This window comes from Poecilia reticulata, linkage group LG17 (assembly GCF_000633615.1).
Source record: "Poecilia reticulata strain Guanapo linkage group LG17, Guppy_female_1.0+MT, whole genome shotgun sequence".
Lineage (NCBI taxonomy): Eukaryota > Metazoa > Chordata > Actinopteri > Cyprinodontiformes > Poeciliidae > Poecilia > Poecilia reticulata.
The window spans coordinates 15,724,625-15,745,726 of record NC_024347.1 but is presented as its reverse complement, the minus strand read 5'-3'; the positions used below and the strand labels follow the sequence as shown (position 1 = coordinate 15,745,726).

At 37.4% G+C, this 21,102-nt stretch overlaps 1 protein-coding gene across 4 annotated transcripts in view; it reads left to right on the top strand.

Moving 5' to 3' along the window:
* The window catches only part of LOC103479475 (contactin-associated protein-like 4), a 152,677-nt gene that overhangs the window by 45,478 nt on the left and 86,097 nt on the right, over positions 1-21,102 (top strand). For all 4 annotated transcript variants that reach the window (XM_017310027.1, XM_017310025.1, XM_017310026.1 and 1 more), the window contains exons 3-7: positions 2,084-2,277; positions 10,479-10,626; positions 12,862-13,065; positions 20,528-20,703; positions 20,771-20,887. In XM_017310027.1, coding sequence (XP_017165516.1) covers positions 2,084-2,277; positions 10,479-10,626; positions 12,862-13,065; positions 20,528-20,703; positions 20,771-20,887 — 839 coding nt within the window. The remainder of the gene's footprint in view (positions 1-2,083; positions 2,278-10,478; positions 10,627-12,861; positions 13,066-20,527; positions 20,704-20,770; positions 20,888-21,102) is intronic.

The window sequence follows — 21,102 nt, the reverse complement described above, 5'->3', positions numbered from 1 at the left end:
ACTCATTTTCTTCATTTTTTGATTTATTTTACTCATTTTTTATTTATTTCACCCATTTATTTATTTATTTAATTTTGGCTGAAATGGCTCTCCATAGTCCTGTAGCAAACACGCTCAGCTAACTCGAACTGAACCAACCTGTGTCCTGTTTTATTCATGCTTATCTGGTTTTATTGCTGCTTTTTCAGCAGCTTGCTGGGAGACTTTTTTTTTCTCAAAACTCCTGCAAATCTGTTTCTCACATCTCAATAATTCACACTCTTATCTCGGTTTTTATTTGTGTCATCCTGGGAAATCCAGCATGGAAGCAGTCAGCATGAATCGCAGCACAGCTTCTTTATTGATGGCATTCAACATGAGGAAGGATACACATGTTAGGAGGTACTGTAACACTAATCAATGCTTCTCATTGATTTTCATGAGAAATTAAACCACCTAGCTGCTGTAAGGTTTTCAGGTCACTGTCAGTGTGTTGCTGGAATGGATCTACATCAGTACCTTTAACTTGATGCTTCTTGTATATTTCGGCTCAGTTTATAAGTTAACAAAATGTTTTGCTTAGCTATTAATCTTCATACAACCTGATTGTTCTTGTTCACTCCTTCCAGACTGAAGAGGATTGGAAACAAATATATCTAAAAAATACTTTTTTTTTTAATTATTAGACAAGGGAGGGAAAATTCAGACATCTGTGCTGCTTTAAAATGTGTTAATTATTTTTATATGGTACTGAATGAAGAACTAATTTGTTATTTGAGTTCACAAAACAGCAAAACGAAAGATTTCTTGACACTCAGCAAGAAAAATACATTGACATACGTTCTTAAAAATTACATTTTTCACGTAGATGTTTATACAAATGGCTTAAGTTATACATTGTTTAGTTTCTCTTAATTTTTAAAATTGGTTTTGATCAACAGTTCTCCAAGCTTTCTCTGAGAAGAGAGTTAGAACCACTGAAAAAAAAAGAATTATTAGTGGGTTAAAACTTTTTATTGTAAAAAATATAAACAAGGGAACAAGTCAACAGTTAGTGATATGCTAGTCATCACATCAGCATGAAAGAAACTAAGTTCAATAAAACTAAACTCAAGATATTTACCTTTCTGTTGTTTTTTTACATATTTCTGTGCTTTGCAGATAGTAATTAGTAAGAAAATGGGCAGAAATAAAATGAGGAAGAGAGAAAAGGTCACAAGGTTGGGAGTCAAACCAATGGATAGATAACTAGGATTATGCTAATCAGCATGTTAGCATGACATCAGCAGATTTAATCAAATAAAACAATAACCTAAAATAGTATGACTTTCTTTCATCTCTCATAAAATGTCATACCAGTACTGTGTGGGTTTTTTTATATATGGTTTTTGTTTAATTCTAGTTGTGGTGTCCTGCTAACATGCTAACTAGTCACATACTTAGCCTGTTAGCATAACGTAGCAATCAAAAGGAACAAATTCCAGTTGGTGTTGTGTTTTAAAGCGCTACATTTAACACATTTTTATCACTGACGTTTTTATCAATTTTTATTGTTTTGGTCGCACTACAGGAGTAGTGCGACAAAAACCAGGAGTTTCATGATTTATTATTTTATTATTTTTTACACAAACATATTTTGTGCTAACTAGGGGCATGCTAACTAGTATGTTAGCATGACACCAGAAGTTTTACTCAAATAAAAAAAGAACCTAAAAACATATTTTCTTTCAACTTTTGTATAATGTTAAACTGTGTTTTCCTCCTGCTAACATGCTAACATGCTTTGTATCGTCCAAAATGCAGGTATGCAGTTTGGTCACCTCATACCTGCAGTGACCGAAATGGAACAAATTCCAGTTGGTGTTGTAGTTTTAAAGCGCAACTTATTGGTTGTTATAGACACAAAATGAATTTTAAGGGTTTCGCTGAAGTTTTTATCGATTTTCATCGTTCTGGTTGTAGTGTAGGAGTTTGAATTTAGCTGAGAGGCTGAGCCAGATGATTTATTATTTTAGTTTTTTTACACGAACATATTTCATGTCCTCCTGCGCAGATAAACCTAATAAATCACACGTCTCTTGCTATTTTCTCCCCCTCTCTGCAGGCGCTGGAGGCTGGTCTCCTCTTAGTTCGGACAGGTATCAGTGGCTGGAGGTCGACTTGGGTGAGCGAACCAAGATCACAGCTGTCGCCACTCAGGGCCGCTACGGCAGCTCTGATTGGCTGACGTCTTACCAACTGATGTTCAGCGACACGGGACACAACTGGAAGCAGTACAGACAGGAGGACAGCATAGGGGTTGGTTTATTCTTTTATTAAATAAAAACTATGAATGTAATCATCAGACGTGATTTTATTTTCATAGGTTTGCATTCGTATAGACTCCGTTTCCTCTCTGGCATCTGCTGTGCTATGCATAAAGATAAGCTCAGTCATCAGGAGTTTATCTTTTCCTTTGCAATGTGTCAGCGGGTGTTGGAGCTCTGCTGACAAAACATTTGGCTGAACACCACAAACTCAGACGCAGTCAAGTGGGACAATTTGTTCCTTTTTTACGTCTTGTTTGTTGCTGTCTGTCATCTTTGTCGAGGGCTTAGCCGGCGTCTTAAGTTCAAGAGACGATTTTGCCAAAGTATCAGATCACAGCTTCACATTTTCCCTTTTGATTCTGTGAAGACAGAGTGAAAAGAAACAGACTCAGAGGCAAACAGATAAGACATGAACTGAAAAAAGATGCTCCATACGCAGTTAATAGACAGGCTGTTACATATACAAATATAGCTATTTATCATCAAAATGCTTATTAAACCAGGGCTGCACAGTGGAGCAGTTGGTAGCAGTGTTGCCTTGCAACAAGAAGGTTGTGCGTTCAAACCCCAGCCTGGGGTCTGTGCATGGACTTTGTGTGTTGTTCCCCTTGTGCAAAAACACAACTGTTTAGTTAATTGGTTGGTCTCTAAATTGGTGTGTGTGTTGTTGTGTGTTGCCATGCACTGATCTGGCAACCTGTCCAGTGTGCTTCTCACTTTTTAAACTATTTTAAAATATCTGATACATGTCTAAATAATATTGTAGTCCCTTGACTGTGACGTCCTTTTCCTGTTTCTGTAACTTGTGGAGTCCCGCAAGGGTCAATTCTTGGTCTTGCACTTTTGTTTTTCTAGTTGGATCTTGCGCTTCACAAGCATAATCTTTCAATTCCTGGTGCTTAAATCTATCCTCCTGTCAAGAAGTTATTTACATGAGAAATCACTCTTATCCATCACATAACAATAGTCTCCCACCTGTTGCCAACTTGGTGACTTTATTGCTATATTTAGTGACTTTTCAGACAAGAAAAAGTTTTGTACCGTCCTAAAGCTGAATCAGCAGGTTAGGCTGTTTTAAAAATTATTGATCTACCAGAAACCTGCAATCAGTGCATCTCTACACCAAAGTCTGAAAGGCCTTTGCTATGCTGTGGTATTTATAGGTATTAATGTCTAAAAGCTTTCTTAAAGTCAAAGAACAGTGAAGGAGTCGTACTTTAAAGCTTTATGACTCCCCCTTTTTCTTTGTGGTGAACTTGGCCATTTGGAAATTATCTTTTGGAGTCAGTTTTGAATGTTCAAATTATTTTGGCATTCAGATAATCTCAATGGTCAAAACTATCCATCCATCCATCCTTCCATTTTCTTGCACCCTTGTCCCTCAGTGGGGTCGGGAGGGTTGCTGGTGCCTCTCCAGCTAACGTTCCGGTTGAGAGGCGGGGTCACCCTGGACAGGTCGCCAGTCTGTCGCAGGGCAACACAGAGACACACAGGACAAACAACCATGCACACACACACTCACACCTAGGGGCAATTTGGAGAGGCCAATTAACCTGACAGTCATGTTTTTGGACTGTGGGAGGAAACCGGAGTACCTGGAGAAAACCCACCATGCACAGGGAGAACATGCAAACTCCATGCAGAAAGACCTGGGGCCGGGAATCGAACCCAGAACCTTCTTGCTGCACGGCAACAGCTCTACCAACTGCACCACTGTGCTGCCCCTGGTCAAAACTAGTTCCTGTTAAATTACTATTTAATCCAGACTTGATGACTGTAATAGTTAAGCCAGCCCATGTTTTCGTGACATCTTCGCTTCTTTGCACTGGTTGTTATCATTATAGCATGGATCTTTTAGATCTTATTAGTTGTTTTTCAGTCAAAACGTGTATTAGCAGCGCTGTATCCCTTTGGCCTTTTAATTTCTTAAAAGGTCAGTCCAGTGACAGGATGCTGCTGATGTACAAAGAGCTTATTAAAGCTTTTCCAATAGCTATTCAAATTCTTTTTCTGTTCCTCAAGTTCAGGTTGCGCTCCGTACTAATCCTTACTAAGCTTAATTACATGCAAATGTTCCTATTGTTATATGGACGTGATTTGAGGACCCAAATGCAGACACAGAGAGAAGTTCATATGCACAATGAATCAAGTGGAATGGCTCAGTGGAAACAACCCAGGCATGCATAAACAAACAGGAATCATCGTCCTCCAGGGTATTCTAACTTTTGGAGCCGTTCTTGCACATCTTTCCCTCTTTAATCGGTTTTATTCCTTACAATAATATCTAATTATTAATCGAGTGATCTGATAAAATATAATTTCTGCAGATTTTTTATTTCATTGCTTAGTTGTTTTGTATACAGTATTAGAAATACATAAACAGATGCAAATAAACAAATAATTCAGTTCCTTTTTTAAATAGGAAATATGTCTTTTTGCATAAAAATAAACAATATCTTAAAAAACCTTAACCAGCTAATGATTGCTAAATCATTTGATGATTACTTCAGTAATCGATTCATCACAATCAATCTGATTAATCGTTTCAGTGCTAATATTTTTGCATTACTAATTGGACAGCTAAAGGTGTTTAACAGAAGATTTCATTTACAGACTTTGCACCAGGTGAAAGTAAAGCTCTTCCACTAAAGGAGTTCTGGGTAGAACAGATTTACAAACAGGTTTTTTAATTTTAGATGTAATATATACAAATATTTTGAACAGTTTTGGCTTAATTACTGCTCTTTATGTTGTTCTTTCAGTAAATGGCCTTTTTTGAGTTTGTGTACTCCAGTTAACAATTAATCGATTGTTAAATCATTTGATGATCATTTAAATAACTGATTAATCACAATTAATCCGATTAATCGTCACAGACTGCGAAGTTTCTTCCTTCTTTTCGCCACATTACTCCTTATTTGTGTTTTGTGGGTGTGTCTGTCATGCTTGTCCTCTGCTGTAACGTAACGTAGCTGCAGTTTATCGACCAGGAATACCAACGAGCTTTGATGTCGTAGCAAAACACAGCGGTGCATCCATCAGCCCAGTGAGCCCGCCTCAGATTTGTTGAGTTCTGCGTCTCGTTTTCTGCAGAAACTCCAAATAATGCAACAAACTTACATTTTTACCCCCCTCCCCACTCTGAGCATGAACATTTACCCAGGTTGAAGCCACATTTGTCACGCTGCTGCACGGAGGAGTTTTCTGATTAGAAGCCCAGCCAAGGCAATTTCCCGTGTGGAGGGAATCCGGCTAATCTCAGCGCTGGGGATCCAGCTTTAAACATGTTGATCTGGCACTATACATAAATTCTGCAGCAGCCCAGCCGCATTTCAAAGTGTCTCTGAACTTCTCTGAAGGAGTCAGCTTAGGGAGTCTGTCAGAGGGGGGAAAAAATCATTTCAGAGCCGCTGGATCAAGCACAACACATTACCTACTGGGCTTCAGATCTCAGAATAGTGGGATGTGGACCAGAGGAGGCAATATGTTGTTTTCCTCTCTGTGTTGGAGGATGTCTTCCTCCCTCCTCTTCCTGCCTTGGAAGCCTGTTGGTGTTTGGAAATGCTGCAATCCATCTTTCCTTTATTGTCGCTCCTCTTTATCTGTTTGTTTCTTTCCTCCTGGAGGGCTCAGGATGTGAGAGCGGAGTCCTGATTGTTTTACTTCTCCCCTCTTTCTCAAATTTCCTTCATCACTTCCTTTGAAAATTGAATTTCTCGACAGTTCATTTTCATCTATTTTCTTAACATGTGATGTTCTGTTTTAGTTTATTTTGTCACATTTTTTCAGCAATCCATTTCTGCAACCTGCTGGTTGGCTCACGTCCAGTCGCCATCTGCACTGCAAAAACACAAATATTTTGGTCCACTTTCTAGTGCAAATATCATAGTACACTTAAAATAAGATAAAACTAACTTAAAGTAACTTTTCAGCACAGTATATAAGGTTGTTTTAAGTCAATAATTTCTTAATATTGTAGAAAAAATCTTGCTCCATTGGCAGATTGTTTCACTTGCAGCCTTTTTTCTCAATATTAAGGAATTATTTAGTTAAAACAAGTGCCTATACTTTGCTGATTACTTATTTGTAAGTCAGTTTTATCTTATTTCCAGTGTATTTCACTAAACCTAGATAAAAATGCTTGTTAAAGTTTTGAGTTTTTGCATTGTGAAAGTAACTAATCTCTGAATCAGCTCTAATTGGGTCTATGGTGCTAGTTTTATGTGACATGTTTGTATAAATTAGTTTTAGATATTTGCACTAAAAATTTAAACTTTTTTTGCAACGTGACTTTAAAAAAAACAAGACTTAATGGTTTCAAGCATTAAAAAAATAAATCTGATGCTTTTCTCATATGAAAACATATGAAAGTAACAAGTATATGTTTTTTTCTTGTACATAAAATGTAGTTTTTATATAATTAGCTGCGACCTCATGAAAACTAATAATGTTTTCATTAATTTACTCATCGATTCACTGCTGCAGAGCAAATTAGAGATAATTTGTTGTTTCAATTGTTTTCTAAGAACACATAAAAGCGAATCAGGAGGAGTATTTGTGTGAAAGAGTGAATCAGAACAAGGAAGAACGTTGGATGTGAACGACATGAAGAAAAGGGTAGCAAACATTTTACTGCTTCAAACATCACTTTTAGTCTCAAGTTTAAAGTACTAAAAATTTGTTTTAAGTTGAAAAAGGATGAGAAACTTAACTTTTTAAAAGAAAATTCAAATTGAAATTTTAGTAAACATTATGCTTACTTTCAATCTCAAGTTTGAAATATGAAAAAGACTTTAATGAAATATATATTTCATGTTATTACTGTTCTTGAAAAGCTACTGCATATAATGTTAGCTAAAATGTATTTCATTGTACATGTACAACATGTCAGATTCTGTTCTGATTCTGTTCTGTTTTGGAAAGGATTGGTTTCTTTTTTATGTAGTTTAAAGTGATCAATCAGTTTTGAAACTTTTTGTCTATTTCTTGGTGCCGTTTCTTTCTGTTCCTCCTCATTTCCCTCCATAAATGCTAATAGCAATTTGCATTCGTCAACGAATCATTGCCAGAAGTTAGAGCATTGTGCAACACAAATAATCATCCGACCTGAACATAGTACGCTATATAGTAAAGCATAAATTTAACGAAGCATCGAGGCAGATAATTTGCCTTGAGGGACATTAAATTATTTAATGAGTCATTTCAGCCTATATTTACATAACGTCAGTGGACCACAAATAATGTCTCGAAGCATTTTACACTCATTCGATTTACAAAAATATGCGGTCAATTCAATCAGATCTTTTTTTTTATATATATATATATATATTTTATTGAATTTTATCTTTTAGGACATACATTTACAAACAATCAACTTAACATTATAAACATCTGCTTATACACACTCACATTCACTCACCATTCAAACCTGCATTTGTTTAGTTCCGAAAATATACAAGACCCTTTAAATTAGAACAGAGAAAAATAACAAGGCAGTATATAAATAGAAACTGTAGACAAGACATCCATTCAAGACACTCATTATTAAGCTCCGCCTTCAGTCCCTATGATCCTCATATATGGCTCCCACAAGTTCTCTAAGTCCCGATGTTTACCCTTGGCCATGTATGTTAGTTTTTCCAGTCCGAGCGAATTTGCAATTTCTTTCTTCCAGAGTCCCATGGAGGGCGCGTCCATGCTCCTCCAGCATAATGCAGTAGATCTTCTGGCTTGAAGAAGTCCTGTCTATCAATTTAGCTTTAATCTGTGATTGTTTAAATTCCACTGGGGAGATTCCTGGAACACATATTTTAACCTCTAATGGGACTTTCACCCTAAACAATTCAGATAGACACCTAATAACATCCTTCCAAAATTTCAGAATTTTAAGACATTCCTACGGAGCCCCTAAGGGGACATGGAGAAAAAAAAAAAGGAAAGAAATCCCGACTTATTATCTCGGGATCTCTAGAAACTAAGTCGAGATCTCGAGATCCCGACTTATTATCTTGGGATCCCGACTTATTATCTCGAAAGTCGAGATCTCGAGATAATAAGTCAGGAATTCTTTCCCTTTTTTTTTTTCTCCATGTCCCCTTAGGGGCTTGGTACATTCCCACATACAATGGAGAAGGGTTCCTTTTTCAAAAAGGCATTTAGTGCAAGTATCTGGAATGTCACTGGAAATCAGATCATATTTATTCCAATTATAAAACAATACAGTTTCTGTCTAAGGAACCATTTTATCCACTAAAATCTGAATCAACTTTGTGCATTAATGCTTATCCATCCATTTTCTTGCACCCTTTTTCCCTCAGTGGGGTCGGGAGGGGTGCTGGTGCCCATCTCCAGCCAACGTTTCGGGCGAGAGGCAGGGTACACCCTGGACAGGTCACCAGTCTGTCGCAGGGCAACACAGGACAGACAACCATGCACACACACACTCACACCTAGGGGCAATTTGGAGAGGCCAATTAACCTTCTTGCTGCAAGGCAACAGCTCTACCAACTGCGCCATTGTGCAGCCCTTATCAAAGTCCATTTATCTGGTCATATACAGATATATTGAAATAAACCAACTTGCTTAATGTTGCACCAACGTCATGACATTGCACTCACTGATATTTTCTGTCAGTCGGTATATTGTGCAAGAGTTGATTAAACACAAGAAGGTGGAGAAATAAAAAAAATCACCTTTAAAAAAGTGGCGTTTCAGTCCCACTTTCCAAACTTTTTAAATCACAGTCGACGTAAAAACGATAAATTAGTTTGATTTGTTTGGGTCAAATTAATTTCTTTGGTGATTTAAAAAACAGTCGATTGAGTCTCAAACTGATTTGAAGTAACTAAAAACTAATTTGCTATCGCAGTAAAATTCTCTTCATTATCAGACAAATAAACTCTTGCTGTCATTATTATGAGGGGAATAAATGAGTTAATTATGTGTTTAGGCTTGTATTCAGCAATGGGGGAGATAGTTAACCTGCATGTCAACCTCTAGGGAGGCGAGCAATTAGGACAGATTGCCAGATGGAGGAAACTGAATGAGCAAAGAAAGGGACAGAACGCAATCCGTCAGACATTCAGCTCATCATTTCACAGATCAGTTTCTAACTTGTGCTCATAATTCTTCTGAAATATTCAGAAGCATTATGTTAGTAGTTTAGCAATGTGAAAAGTGAAATGTTATGCATTGTTAAATATGTTGGGTCAATAGATTTTTACACAACATTTTCAGTAAATTGTTTGCACAAAATCATTCTTAGACACTGAAATTTTACGCCGGTCAGTTCTGACTACTTTGAGCTGATTTAGGGCGTCTTGTCACTTTAAATTCGCTGGCCACGCCCCCACAAATCAACGTTTACATTAATTCATGAAAATAATTGCAAACAGAGGGACAAATATATAACCATGCAAATTTGAAAAGCAGAAGTAGAGGCTCCTTCACAACCAACAAGAATGCAGCAAATGGTTTCTGCAACAAAACACATGGATTTTCCAGCAGCCGTTATGCAGCAGTAAAACCAACTGACCAATCGTGCTGAACCTCAGCTTGGGTTGCTAGGAAACACGCAGAACTCCGCTGGGGTTGCTAGGCAATGGGTATTGCCCTCAGTTGTGACTTAACAGTCAATAGGTTTTTGAAGCGACTCACTTTCCAGACACCCAAAAACATGAACTTATTGCCAAAAAATCTCCCCAACTTTTTCAAGTGTTTGTGCTGTTTTTAGAATCAATAGAAACCCAAATGAAAGTACAAAAACACGCCAAACGTAAATTTTGCACAATAGATCCCCTTTAATGGAAAAGCAATCATAAAAAAAAACAGAAAAGAAGATCTCTAGCTTTGTTAGTTTGTTGGGTTTGAGCAAATTATGCAAACATCTTTTAAATAAATGGTGATTATTTAATTTATATTTCACAAAAAGACCAGTTTTTTCAGTTCATTTTTGTCATGTCTGCAACGTTTCTGCAACACACCTGAATCTAATGAATGGATTGTTTCCACGCCTCTTCATCCTGATAAGGGAATTTAAACATTTGACTCAGATCTCTGCAGAAGGAACACATCTAAAAGTAATACAGTGTTTAATATTAAGGGGAGGAGTCATATTTGAAGCTTATTTAATGATGTAGTTTTTATTATAGAAATATTTAATGTATCTGTACATGTGTGTGTGTTTCCAGTCTTTTCCAGGTAACTCTAACGCAGACAGTGTGGTTCAGTACAAGCTGCAGCAGCCTGCAGTCGCTCGCTTCCTGCGCCTCATTCCTCTGGACTGGAATCCCGCCGGGCGGATCGGACTGCGCCTGGAGGCCTACGGATGTCCTTACAGTGAGTCTCAAACCATCTCGACTTCAGCTACTACAATATTCAGCAGCTCAGTGATCAGAATTATCACCTCATTTTGGCCAATCTATTCCTATTGACAGCAACTTTCTGCAAGAAACGGTCCACTGCTTGCACGTGCAAATACATTTATTTAAAAAATGGGACATATCAAGTTTTATTGTTATTCTTATACATGTTAAATTAGTATTTCTGAAGGTTTTCACAGTTTTGTACAAAATATGAGTCAAACAGGAGCAGTTTACCCCCCTAAGGTTCGATTTGAACAGAAGTATGAGGTAAACCAGCTTTTATGACACTACAACCCAGTGCTGAACATGAAGTTACTTCACTGAGCCTTTAATCCTGCTTTGTAGTAAAAGCCCCAGGTTTATGTCTGCTGCCAAGCACTCAACTCGAGGTGATGTTCCTCTCTGTCACCCGCTGAACGGCGGAGAGAATTGCACCTGCAGGGGGGAGAGTGAGACCTCATGCTGACACTGTAGCGCTGCCTGCTGAATTTCACTGGAAAGCTGCAGCATTTACCTGCAGATGCATGCTTTGTTTTTCCTAGAAGGTATTAGAAAGGGCTAAAAGTAATTACATTTGGAGACAGTGTCATTTGTATAAAATTTTGGAATGTTTCTAATGTTTGTATGCAGGTAGTACAATGCTGAAGCAGTCTTTTTAATCTCTTCTTAGACCTACTACTTACAATTTTTGATTTACCCAAATGAAAGTACAAAAGTACCCCCTCTGTACCCAATATAAATCTGATCTTTTCTGAGTTCAGTTTTTTTGTGTGTTTTTGCATAATTAAATGCGACCTCAATGAGACTTCTGTGTGAGCAGTTTACCCCCCCCCACGCAAAAAATGTCTTATTATAAGAGAAATAATGAACTAGTACTTTTCCGTCAATATTAAGGAATTATCCACTTAAAACAAGCTCCTATACTATTTTGTAATTTTGTTTGTCAGTTGCTTTTGTCTTATTTCAAATGTAATAAGGTCTTTGTACGAGAAATTACACAAACGTTCTGTGTTCTTGCAGTGTAAGTAAATAATTCCTTACGATTAATTTAAAAAGATTTACCAGTTCCACCAACAGATTATCTCAGTTGTTACAAGACATGTTTCCATGTTATACGTGAAATAAACTTCCAGTGGAACTAGAAGTGGGTTGCTAGGTAACGGACTGGGCTGGGCTGGCGTTGCTAGGTAACGGGCTGGGCTGGCGTTGCTAGGTAACGGCTCAGTGACCTTTGATTGTGAAATAAGTGGAACTAAAACTTTTTCATCAATATTAAGGAATTATTGACTTTAAACAAGCTCCTGAGTTACTTGAAATTACTTGGATAAGTCAGGTACGCTTGTCTTATTTAAATGGATGTTTGTACAAGAAACTAGATCAAAAATACTTGGTCAGATTTCGGGGCTTTGCAGCGTAGGTCAATAATTCCTTAACATTAATAAAAGAAAATTGCTAGTTCCACTGGCAGATTATTTCACATACTATAACAAGACATTTTTTCATGTTACAAGTGAAATAACAGGGACTTTTTCATCAATATTAATTAATTATTGACTTCAAAACAAGCACCCATATTTGTCTAAAATGCCGCTTGTAAGTTTTGTCTTATTTCAAGTGCGCTAAAAACAAGACCAAAAATACTTGGTAAGATTTTGTGTTTTTACAGTGCACAGACTGAGATTCAGCTAGAAAAAGTCTGTGATTTTGAATAATTACGTGGTTGGGCCTTACTGCAGTTGAATAAAACATATAAAGCTTATCTAGGAACTAGATGAACATGTTCGGTTGTACATAAAGGAAGCTGGAAACAGCGTTTTCAGCTCCACACAAAGGATGAGTCGGGCGATCGGAGCTGCTCTGTAATCAGCAGGAAATGCACTGTACAGTGCAATAAGCACATTACTGCAAGCTAAGTGAGGTCAAAGACTTGCCAACTTCATTAAAAAAGAGAAAGGGAAATTAGTTGTACAACTGAAGAGGAAACTGATGCTGAGCTCAGCAGCTGCTCCTTTTAACAGCAGTCCATTCTTTCCCAGCTACACCGTTCGTCTCGCCTCAGTTTAAATCCCCAGCCGGCAGAGGACACCGGCAGAGAAAGTGCTTGATAAACAGAAAACAGATTTGTAACCCAGTAACAAGCTGAACTCACTGCGAGCGTAAAGGCTGAGGATCACAGCTGAAGATGCGTCTGTCTTATTTTTATTTTCAGCCTCAGATGTGATGAGCTTCGACGGCGGCAGCAGCCTGACGTACCGACCGGGTCCGGTGCCGAGGCAGGGGTCGAAGCAGGTCATCTCCCTGAAGTTCAAAACCCTGAGGAACTCCGGGACGCTGCTGCACGCTGAAGGGCGGGAAGGGTCGGGCCTCAGCCTGCAGCTGGAGAGGGGGAAGCTACAGCTGCTGCTCAGACAAGGTAAAACACTTAATATTAGTGCTGGGAGTTTAAAGTTTGTTTTTGCTACTACTAAATTATTGAATAAATTAACATACAAGCATAACAGGTAAGATATTTATTGTTTTTAATCTGTTTTGTAGGACAGCGGTTCCTAAACTTTTCCATGCCATGAACCCTCAAACGGCATTAGCTTCTGACCGGGATCCCCGTTTACAAAAACCCAAACATAATGCTACAAAATATGTAAAAAAATATCAACTTTTAGAGTGTTTTTATACTTTAACCATTACTAAAAAATTTCTACATTCTTTTGGCACAAGTGGTGCCTCATACGTTCCAGTTTTAGAGTCTTCTTCTGTCTTTTTCTTCTCAGAAACGTTTTCATTTCATGCTTGCTGGCTATGCTAGCTATGCTAGCTTGACTAGCAGGTAATCAGAAAAAGGAGCCTGGCAAATAACATCTTTAAGTTACATTTTATAATAATAATTGAAAAACAGGAAATATGTTACGAAGGAAAAAACGGTAAAAAAAAAAAAAAAGATTTAAAGAAAGCTGTAAATATTTTTACAGTATTTTCCTGCAAGTCATACATGTTTTTCCCTCTTCATAATCGTTTTTTGACATGTGCAACTAATTCTGGGTTGACTTATAGTCCAGAAAATACGTTACTATTTATTACAAATATAAGCTGAAAATGCATTCAGCCAAGTCGGAACAGAGCATACTTTAACATTCTTGGTGGCTAATTAGTGGCCAACACATCAACCGCTCACACAAACAGGGCGCAGTGAGACGGCCAGAGCTCCTCAGGTGTTCTCGTTTGACTGACGGCTCTCTGTGGTGATTGGTCGGTTTGAAACCACAGGAAACCAATTAGCAGCCAGACCATCTGAGCAGAAAGTAATCTGGTTGTTAACACCTGAAAGGAAACCAGAGAAACAGAGAGGAGGGAATAAAGGCAGAGAACATGAAGCGGTTTTCCTCCAGAAAAGGATTTCCTCTGTGTGTTGTTGGGTTCGCCCATACAGAAACAAAGACAGAATCAGCAATTTGGGATCGTCATGCTGTCAAAGTTGGTGAGCTAGAAGGAGTACCTCAGCACTTTTTCTATCATGACAAAATATTAGACATTTTATAAGTAAAAATTAAAAACATAATGGTGGTGTTGTGGTGGCGCAGGGGCGAAGCACAACCCATTTATTGAGGCCTTAGTCCTCATGCCGGTGGTCGCAGGCTCGATTCCTGGCCTGGCGACATTTGCTGCATGTCTTCCCCTTCTCTCATAACCCTCTTTCCTGTCAAACTACTTTCACATAAAAGCTACTAGAGCTAACAAAACCTTTAACATATAAAGTATTTGAGCAGCCAGGACTACAGTGAGATGGGTTAGAACTGGGGATGAAAACAATTAATCCACTTGCAATTGTTGGTTTATTAGATAAAATTAGTTCAATTTGATTAACTAGTAATATCCACTTAAGAGCTTCTTTTAATGTTGTAGTTTTGCTTCCATTCAGTAGAGGGCATCACTGGTCATCCTTAAGTGGAGCCAGTTAATACAGAAATAAATGTGGCGGGACCATACCAGAACAGGAAAGAGAAACGGTCCAAACAGATTCTGATGTGGAATGAAAAAGACACTTAAGGTGGTTCTGTTTAGGAACATAAATTTTGACTTAATAGCTGCATGACGGAGCAGCGTCAACTTCTCAACCAAACATTACTGATTTTCTATGAAAACAAAGATGACAGAAAAGTGGAAAATAATGGAGCAAAATTGAAAAAAAAACATGCCAGTAGGCAAGGTTGGTTTTGAGGGATGTGGTTAGTTAACACACTTCCTGAAGTGAAGTTTTAACATTAATTTAAGAGCAGCTGCAGACAGTACTTCTGTATGAATATCTCTCTGTTAATGAGAAATTAAGTATTTCACCTATTTTATTCTTTTCAGTGGTAATACTACAGAATAACACAAAATAATGTTAAAATTTAATAATTTTTCTTTCTAATTCAGCAAATTCAGAAAAATTAAACGCTTTATGTTATGAGAGATGGTTGGTTCTCTTGAAATAATAGAAAACTCATCTGTAAAGCTAGTGGATACACACCCTAAAAGACTTACAAGCCACACTTTTCAGATTTTTATTTGCATAGTTTTACTAAAAAGAATATTTTTGACTATTTTATGTTGGACAACCAGATAAAACCCCAATATTCCACGTTAAAGCAGCTAACCTCAAACTTAGCTGCTCAAACCATCTTACCTTTAGCAAGATGCTGAAAAATCTTGCTAATCTGATTCCTGACCTGATCCAGGAGGAAACTGGACTTTCAGGTCCAGATTAAGACCATATCTGATACAAATAGATTCAGGCATTTGCTATAAAAACACACAGTCTGTGTTTGCACTAGAAACCAAAATAAAACAAGCTGAAAACTTTGAAAATATAAGTCTATAAAAGAAGGGAACTTCAAAAATAAAACTGTAAAAAAATAATAAGAAACTAACTTGGGCTATTTTGAATCATCAGGAAAAAACTGTTTATCCATGAAAGGCAGATCTATTGTTTGATTCATCGTCACAGAGGTCTGTGAAAAACGCAGAACGAGATCATGTGATGTATTTCTTAGTGAAAGTTACTGGCTGCCAGCTCACATGCTGGCCTCTGATTGGTTAATTCCCGGCTCTCTCTTGGCGGCTGCAACGCCGTCTCGTTACTGCCATGATGGATGGTTCTGGTTCGCGGCACCATGTGTTACGTCTGGACTCACCAAGACTTTCTGCTCTGCTTGAGGTCTGAACAAAACCGTTTGTTTATGTGAGCGGCGGACATTTTGAGTTTAAACCAGTTTCCAACTGGCATTAACACTCATTTTCATCTTCCAAGGGTTTTTTTCCCTCAGTTTCTTAATTTTTTATTTTTATTTTTTACGTTTTCAAGCACTGTGGAGCGTTTGAAAAGAGATAAAAGTTTCTAAACAAAGGTTCTGACATTGTGGAAATAACTAACTTATGTCACCTTGAGCGCTCTCTGTAGGACCTTTATCCCCTGCATCTGTGTCACCTTTAAAAAAAAAATGACCCAGGTACTTTTTTGGAAAGTCTCTGTTTCTGTAACGAGTAGATCACCTTGGAAAACTGTCCAATTAGGAAGATGAACTGCATAGCCTTGGGATGAAAAATAGATTTTTCTACATCCGTCTATTAGAGTTAGAAAATAATTACCAGAAAAATAAAAGTTCAGTTTTTGGTCCTTCCAACGAACAAAAAAAAAAGATTTTGTCTTTTGTGGGCTTTTATTCAGTCGTTGGCTCTTTTTTACGTCCTCCAAAAATGAAAAAAACATTCATCTCTCATATTAAACATCGAACTCTGGAGTGTTTCTTCTTTTAAATGCTGTTACATTGCAGATTTATTGTTTCTTTTCACATATCTAAAGTTTCTAAATATCTAACACAGAAGGTTCAGGATGGAGGAAAGATTTTCCTCCGATTCATTTCTAGCTGTTTCATTCCATTTCAACTTTATATTGAAAATAAACTTAATAATATAATGACTTTATTATTTTTTTAAAGGTTTTGTTGGCTCTAGTGGCCTTTATTTGAAGGTAGTTTGACAGGAAGGAGGGTTATGAGAGAAGGGGAAGACATGCAGCAAATGGTTTGATTTGCCGGGAATCGAGCCTGTGACCACTGGCATGAGGACTAAGGCCTCAATACATGGGTTGTGCATTGCCCCTGCGCCACCACAGCACTCCTATTGACTTTATTCTTGTACGACATTATTCTCATAATATTATGACATTTTTCTTGTATTATTTTATTTAATTTCCCTTTGGGATCAATGAAATATTTTTCAATTCAAATAAAATTTTGACTTAATTCTTGTACTACTTTCTCACAATATAATGAATCTTTTCTATTTATTATTGTGATGTAAATCTTCTTATTACCATCATGCGACTTTATTCATGTAATATTGTGACTTCATTCTTTTAATATTTGGACTTAATTCTCTTATAAATCTCAAAATTTAGACTTTTTTCTTGTAATATTTCAACTTCTGAAAGTCCACCTTTATTGTTATTTTATTATTTTTTACTGACAATATTATGACTTTTTTCTTGTAACATTTATTTTTGTAATATTTTGACTTAATTCTTGTATGATTTGCTCACAATGTAAAGACTTTTTTTCATAATTTGTGACCTAATATCATGCAGCTGTAATATTTCACCTAATTCTTTTACAATTTCAGATTTATTCTCATATTATTTTGACTCACTATTGTACGACTGTGTTCTGGTAACATTGTGACTTTATTTTCCGATGTTCCATCATAAGACTCACAGCCCATTTAGACTCTTATCTGCTGCTCATTTCTTGGGTTTCCTTCTTTCTCTCATTGCTTCTCAGAAGCAGTTTTAAGCTTTTTATACATCTTTCAGCTCCCTGCTTCACATTACCTGCTTTATTTATCGCCCGTCTTACTGTTGTGCTCATAATTCAGGTCATCTGCCGACCCAGAGTTCATGTTTGCTGTTCTCTGCAGCGCCAGCACATCCTGGCCTTTTTTCTCCTCCCACCGTTCACTTCAGATCCCACTCCTCTCTTTATGAGGCAACACTGAGCAACAGCCCAGAAACTGCAACATGATCCTGAATAACGGCGGCACCAAGAGCTCCAATTAGAAACTTCAGAGCTGATTCATTTGGAGCAGAAGCAAATATCTGGCAGAACTATACTGTCATCTGAAGTTATCTGCCTCTTAAACTCAGTTCCCACCACATTATGTTTGGTTCATTTGTTCATTTTCAGCTTTAGGACATGTATTATAATTATTATTACTCAACCTTGTCAAGCCGAATCTGATCCTTCTTTTAAAAAAAGAAGTGAATCCTTTCTATCGGGGAATAAAAAGAAACGGATCCAGCTGCAAGCCTCCCGTTATGTGATCTGAATTGGATCGTTACAGGCCGTCTTTGACGGAGGTTGAGCTTTACGAGAGTCAGCCGGTGAAACGATGTAACACCAAGCGGTTTTCCCGATAAGAGCGATCAGATTTAGAGGCGTTTTAATAGGAAGGCAGAAGAGATACGATGAAGCGATTTTCCCCTGAGGTCAGGCGCAGAATGATAAAACAAACGGCATCGACTGTAACGCTGAGAGCGCAGTCAATCCTAATGTCCTTCAGATCAGCATTCAACCTGAAAAGCACTTATACTTTCACTTAATCCAAATTTACTTTTGAGATTCATGGAAATGGATTCAGATTTTAAAAGTAAACATTCAGCTTTCAAAGGAAGACAGGAATGATCTTGATGCTTTCTGAAGGACTTTGTCAGTAAATCAGGGAGTTTCAACGAGCAGCATATCTTTATTAAAATGATTTTCATTGTTTGTTTTCATCAAAAAGCCTCAATTACATGTTTTTTTTTTGTTTATTGGTTTATTTAAGGATCCCGATTAACATCCACACCAGACATTACAATAAGAATCCTTTACAAACATTCCTAAAAAGACACCAGGTGTTTCTTAACACACAAACAAAAATAAAAATTGTCCGTTTCTGTCTGTTTATTTAGTTGAGATTTTCTTTTGTGAGTTTTTGTTGTGATACAGATCTAATTTCATTTATAATTTTCATAAAAAGTCTTAAACTTGATCCAGGCAACCCTGGTTCTGTCAAATATGTAGACAAGCTCAGAACATATTAAAGTATTTCTTCAATAAATGTTAAATGTATGTTTTGTTGTGTTAATGACAATCAGTTCTTCTACAGAGTGATTGCTGAACTTATAGGTATAGATTCCAATTTTGGCCAAATCCAGTAATTTTTACTGCTAAATATAGTGAAACGTTTAAACAAAAAAATATAACTGAGTTAAAAATTAATATAAACGGACTGTCAACTTAAAAAATAGTTTATTTTGTACATTGTGTGATTAAAAAGTATTTATTTATATACTTTATCTTCGATGATAAACTCTAAATCCTTGTTTTCTGAACGCCTCTTTGCCATCACTCTAATTTTTAGCTTCACCCACAGATTTTGCATCCGATTAAAACGAACAAATGGACCAGACCTAAAACTACGATACGCACTGAAGAGAACATAACCTGTTTTCAGAAGCATTAAAAACAGATTTAATTCATTTTTACTCATTCTTGCATAACTCTGCATGTAAGCGTTATAATCCTGTTTACACACGGCTCATTTGAGATTAAGATTCTGCTAAATTATAATAGTTTGGTTGATTTTCTGCTTGACCAATCAGGATTTCTCAAAACGAGTTGCTGAATTCTGACGTCTCAAAAACTTCCAGCATTCATATTCAGTGTTATCATTAGGGAAATTTCTCCGTTTGAAAATGTAATATGTGAGCTCAATCTCTGTCTTTCCCTTCACTTATGAAGTAATCAGATCATCCATTTGATGAAACATCCATCCAGTGAGGTCTCCCTCTTTACAACCTGCAGCATATTAATTGTCCTATTAATCAATGCCAGAGAAGATATCTAATTTGTTTTGTCTTTCCTCTCATATTGATTGCTTTTGTCTCTTTCTGCTCATCCGCACTGAAATCAAATAAATCATCACAATAGCTGCGCTGACAGCACAGACGTTCCTCTCTATCATGAGGTGAAAATCATAACTTTCTCTGTCTGGATGAAGTTGTTTTTCTGAGGAAAATCTATCCTCTCCTGGAATGAGCTCAAATATCAAAGGTACATTTGTCCGTCATCCTTCGAGCTGCCGGCTCGTCTCTTTCTCTCTCTTTCTTTCCCGTCTCTGACGTTGGGATTGCCTCCCACCACCTCTCCGAAGAATGCGCGATGCATTTTTAATGCGCCTTCTCCTGGTTTCTTCTCTCAGCAGAACCGCAAAGTTTTCTCTCACATCCCAAGTGGAGATCCACTTATTAGGACCGGCTGCTGCTCATTCATCATTAATGATGTCTCACCATGTTCCTTTGTATTCACATATTTGGCTTCGGCTTCCAGACAAGTATGCAGATGTAGTTATGGGTTTCTAATGAGATGGCCTTGCAGTGACCCTCCCTGCGTGAAGCGGAGAAAAGAAGAGTTTTCTTTATTTATCTTAAGGAATTTTTCTGCTGCTCTGACTTCAGGTCACACTGTCAGAAAGCAGCAGATGAACAGGTCAAATAACGAGGATGAAAACAAACATGGAGGTCAGGTAACGGAGCAGCCAGCTGTCAGATCAGAGACAGACAGAAAACACATTACATAAAAAGAACAGAGGATAAAAACTACACATCCAAACAACAAAACCTGGATGAAAACCTAAAAACATGTAAAGTTAGCAGTTTTACTGTTAAGCTTTAGAGGACAAAATAACATGAGTTACAAGGAGAAAGTGGATCAAAACATAAAAATAAGTCAGAATTTGAGTTTGGTTTCACACGCTCAAGTAAAAATAGTATTATTTATTATGTAACGCCTCCGTTTTTCCAGGCACCTCTTCGTCCTATGAGCCCCGACGGCTGACGTCCGTCGGTAGCCTGCTGGACGACCAGCACTGGCACCTCGTCGTCCTGAGACAGAGAAACTCCCAACTCAACCTCACTGTGGACAAGCACACACAGACAGTCCAAACCCATGAAGAGTTCAGCCTCTGGGACGTCAAACTGGTGCGTGGGAACCAGAAAAAGTCCACACGAACCTGATTTAAACTCACTAAATCCACGTTATGTTCAGCTGATTGTAGGAGCATCGCAGAATCCAAACTTCCAAGGCTGCCTGGAAAACCTGATGTACAACGGTGTTAACGTAACAGAACTAGCTAAGAACAACGACCAGCAGGTTAGCATAAAGGTAAGTAAAGTTTAAGTTTTTTTATTTTTAAAAAATAAAGAAAACAGTGCTAAAAAAAAAAAATACAATCATAGAAACAGATTAACAAAACTTAAATTCCTGCCAGTGACAAAAAATGAAGATGGACACAAACTTATTACTTCACTTTGTTTTACATAAAGCAGCAGAATCTCTACTGTATATTTTCTAAAACATCTCCAGCTAGATCTGCAGAC